At 37.8% G+C, this 4,159-nt stretch overlaps 1 protein-coding gene across 1 annotated transcript; it reads left to right on the top strand.

The window, feature by feature from the left end:
- Window positions 1-2,724: 2,724 nt before the first annotated feature.
- On the top strand, window positions 2,725-3,916 carry LOC138378226 (ubiquitin-conjugating enzyme E2 W). The gene has a single exon (XM_069463563.1). The coding sequence runs from the start codon at window positions 2,734-2,736 to the stop codon at window positions 3,187-3,189; it is 456 nt and encodes a 151-aa protein (XP_069319664.1). The 5' UTR covers window positions 2,725-2,733; the 3' UTR covers window positions 3,190-3,916.
- The last annotated feature ends 243 nt before the right edge of the window (window positions 3,917-4,159 follow it).

Below are 4,159 nucleotides of genomic sequence, written 5' to 3'. Positions count from 1 at the left end.
GATCAAATTAAAAAGCTTCTGCACAGCCAAGGAAACTATCATGAGAGCAACACACAACAGAATGGGACAAAATATTTGCATGCTATACATTTGATAATAGGCTGATAACTAGTATCTATATAGAACTCAGGAAAATCAGCAAGAAAAATCCCATTAAAAATGATCAAAGAACATGAACAGAAACTTTACTAAAGAAGACAGAATAATGGTCAACAAACAGGAAAAAATGCTCAACATCTCTACTCATCAGGGAAATGCAAATCAAAACCACAATGGGCCGGGCGCGGTGGCTCACGCCTGTAATCCTAGCACTCTGGGAGGCCGAGGTAGGCGGATCGTTTGAGCTCAGGAGTTCGAGACCAGCCTGAGCAAGAGCGAGACCCCATCTCTACTAAAAATAGAAAGAAATTATATGGACAGCTAAAAATATATATAGAAAAAATTAGCCGGGCATGGTGGCGCATGCCTGTAGTCCCAGCTACTCGGGAGGCTGAGGCAGTAGGATCGCTTGAGCCCAGGAGTTTGAGGTTGCTGTGAGCTAGGCTGACGCCACGGCACTCACTCTAGCCTGGGCAACAGAGTGAGACTCTGTCTCAAAAAAAAAAAAAAAAAAACCCCACAATGGAACATCAGTTAACTCCAGTGAGAATGGCTTTTATCAAAATTTCCCCAAACAATAAATGTTGGTGTGGATGCAGAGATATAGGAACACTCATATACTGCTGGGGGGACTGCAAACTAGTATAACCTCGACATATCTCAAACAACTAAAAGTAGAACTATCATTTAAAGCCGCAATCCCACTAGTGGATATCTATCCAATGGAAAAAAAGACAGTCTGTAAAAAAGATATCTTCACTCGAATGTTTATAGCAGCACAATTCACAATTGCAAAGATATTGAAACAACCCAAGTGCCCATTAATGCATGAGTGGATTAATAAAATGTGTTATATGTATACCATGGAGTACTACTCAGCTGCAAAAAACACTGGTGATCTAGCACCTCTTGTATTATCCTGGATAGAACTGGAGCCCAATTTACTAAGTGAAGTATCACAAGAATGGAAAAACAAACACCATATGTATTTACCATCAAATTGGTATTAATTTATCAACACTTATGTTACATATAATAGTAACATTCATCAGCTATCAGGCAGCTGGGAGGGGGAAGAGGGGATGGGTAAATTCACACCTAATGGGCGTGGTGCACACTATCTGTGGATGGACACTCTTGTAGCGCTGACTCAGGTGGGGCAAAGGCAATATATGTAACCTAAACATTTGTTCCCTTGTAATATGCTGTAATAAAAAAAGAGAAAATAAAACAAATGTTGGCATGGATGTGGAGAGATAGGAACACTCATACACTGCAGGTGGGACTGCAAACTAGTACAACTTCTATTTAAAGAAGTATGGAGGGCCAGGCACAGTGGCTCACGCCTGTAATCCTAGCACTCTTGGATGCCAAGGCAGGAGGATCATTTGAGCTCAGGAGTTCAAGACCAGCCTGAGCAAGAGTGAGACCCTGTATCTACTAAAAATAGAAAGAAATTAGCTGGAAAACTAAAAATATATAGAAAAAATTATTCGGGCATGGTGGTGCATGCCTGTAGTCCGAGCTACTTGGGAGGCTGAGGCAGAAGGCTTGCTTGAGGCCAGGAGTTTGAGGTTGCTGTGAGCTAGGCTGATGCCACAGCACTCTAGCTCGGGCAAAGAGAGTGAGACAAGAAAGAAAGAAAGAAAGAAAGAAAGAAAGAAAGAAAGAAAGAAAGAAAGAAAGAAAGAAAGAGAGAGAGAAAGAAAGAGAAAAAAAAGTAGTATGGAGATACCTCAAACAACTAAAAGTAGAACTACCATTTGATGTAACAATCCCACTGGTGGGCATCTACCAAAAGGAAAAACAGACATTCTATAATAAAGACATCTTCAATTGAATGTTTATAGCAGCACAATTCACAATTGCAAAGATATGGAAACAACCCAAGTGCCCATTAATGCATGAGTGGATTAATAAAATGTGTTATATGTATACCATGGAATACTACTCAGCCATCAAAAAATAATGAACTATCTACTATATTGTCCTGGATGGTGCTGGAGCCCATTGTTCTAAGTGAAGTATTACAAGAATAGAAAAACAAACACCATATGAACTCACCATTAAATTGATATTAATTGGTAAACACTTATGTGCACATATGGGAAGTAACATTCATAGGGATGTTGGCCAGGTGGGCAGGGGGAGGAGGGAATGTGTAAATTCACACCTAACCAATGGTGTGTATGCTGTCTGGGGGATGGGCATGCTTGTAGCTCTGACTCAGGCATTGCAAAACTATTTATGTAACTAACACATATGTACCCCCATAATACTGTGAAATAAGAAAAGTAAATTTCAAATGTATCACTACAAAAAATGTTATATGAGGTGCTGGATATGTTAATTAGCTTAATTTAATCATCCCACATTGCATATATACATCAAAGCATCACATTGTACCTTATAAATTAATACAATTATGATTTGTCTGTTAAAACTATTAATTAAAAAAAATTACAGAAAACAAATACCAAAACCAATAACATTTAATAATTGGGACAAAATACATGCTCATTGATTTTACAAATATTTAATGAGCATTTAGCAGATGTTGTTTTTGTTCCTGGGATTCTGACAGTGAATAAAACAGGCAAAAATCATTCAATAAAAATAATCTTGGGTTCCATCATGGCGTCAATGCAGAAACGACTACAAAAGGAACTGTTGGCTTTGCAAAATGACCCACCTCCTGGGATGACTTTAAATGAAAAGAGTGTTCAAAATTCAATTACACAGTGGATTGTAGACATGGAAGGTGCACCAGGTACCTTATATGAAGGGGAAAAATTTCAACTTCTATTTAAGTTTAGTAGTCGATATCCTTTTGACTCTCCTCAGGTCATGTTTACTGGTGAAAATATTCCTGTTCATCCTCATGTTTATAGCAATGGTCATATCTGTTTATCCATTCTAACAGAAGACTGGTCCCCAGCGCTCTCAGTCCAGTCAGTTTGTCTTAGCATTATTAGCATGCTTTCCAGCTGCAAAGAAAAGAGACGACCACCAGATAATTCTTTTTATGTGCGAACATGTAACAAGAATCCAAAGAAAACAAAATGGTGGTATCATGATGATACTTGTTGATGCCACTGTTATCATCCTCCTAGCAGAAGATAGTCCTACTGAGAAAATGAGCACTTTGATCATTCAGTCTTTGAACTTTAACCTTTGACTGGAAGTGACCTATAGGCAATGAAGACTACTTCCTTTTACTGCATTTTTACTCGTGTGCATTCTGGGCGCATGTTGATCGCTGGTTCAGTCCAGGCAACTGACATGCTTTTATTAGTCATACAGTATTAATGCAGGTGTCAGGAAATGTCAAATATAATTCCATTTTTAATTTTTATTTTTTTAAGCTTTCGGAAAAGTTCCAGGTCCTCATGTATTGTGCAATAACAATGACTTCCTTGGCGGTTTTGGGACGTTCATTGCCGGCAATGGACGTTGTAATAGGAAAAGTTTTCATTAACTCCTGCCACTCAACGATTCATGCATGATAGGGCCTATGAAATGAATTTATCGGTTATAGTGGGATTATAAATAAAGTGAGGGGTCCAACATTACTTTGAAAGTCACCCCAGCTGTTTATATTTGGATTCTATGCACTGTGATCCTACGGTTAACAGCATGAATTAACATGCGTCTTTAAAGGACTGTAATGAAAGATCATTGCATATTTATTTAATTGTTTATATCTGCTGTCAAATTGTTTTGACATGGAAGGTTTTCAAGTAACATTGGCAGAGAGGTACAATATGTTATCCCTATGGTGAAAATAAATTCATTTGTTGTATATAGTTCCTCAATCTCTGAAGTAAAGGTATGAATAATATAGGGAATGAATGATTTAATCAAGGCTTTATTTTGGAAGTAAGAAAAATGGCGGTAATGATTAAATTGCTGCAGTCCCTAATTTGGGCTTGTTATTTGTACATTAAAGATTTTTTTCCAAGTAGATTACACTCTGTTACTTCCTGCTAGCCATCAGCATGAGCCCTACTGCTTAAACACTATTTCATTTATTTATGTTTGGAAAATCCATAAACATTTT

Source organism: Eulemur rufifrons, chromosome 30 (assembly GCF_041146395.1).
Source record: "Eulemur rufifrons isolate Redbay chromosome 30, OSU_ERuf_1, whole genome shotgun sequence".
Taxonomy (NCBI): domain Eukaryota; kingdom Metazoa; phylum Chordata; class Mammalia; order Primates; family Lemuridae; genus Eulemur; species Eulemur rufifrons.
The sequence above is the reverse complement of the archived record's forward strand: the minus strand, read 5'-3'. Positions and strand labels throughout refer to the sequence as shown.

What these genes read in the sequence shown, in the direction of transcription:
- LOC138378226 (XM_069463563.1), top strand. Translation starts at nt 2,734, where the DNA reads ATGGCGTCAATGCAGAAACGACTACAAAAGGAACTGTTGGCTTTGCAA.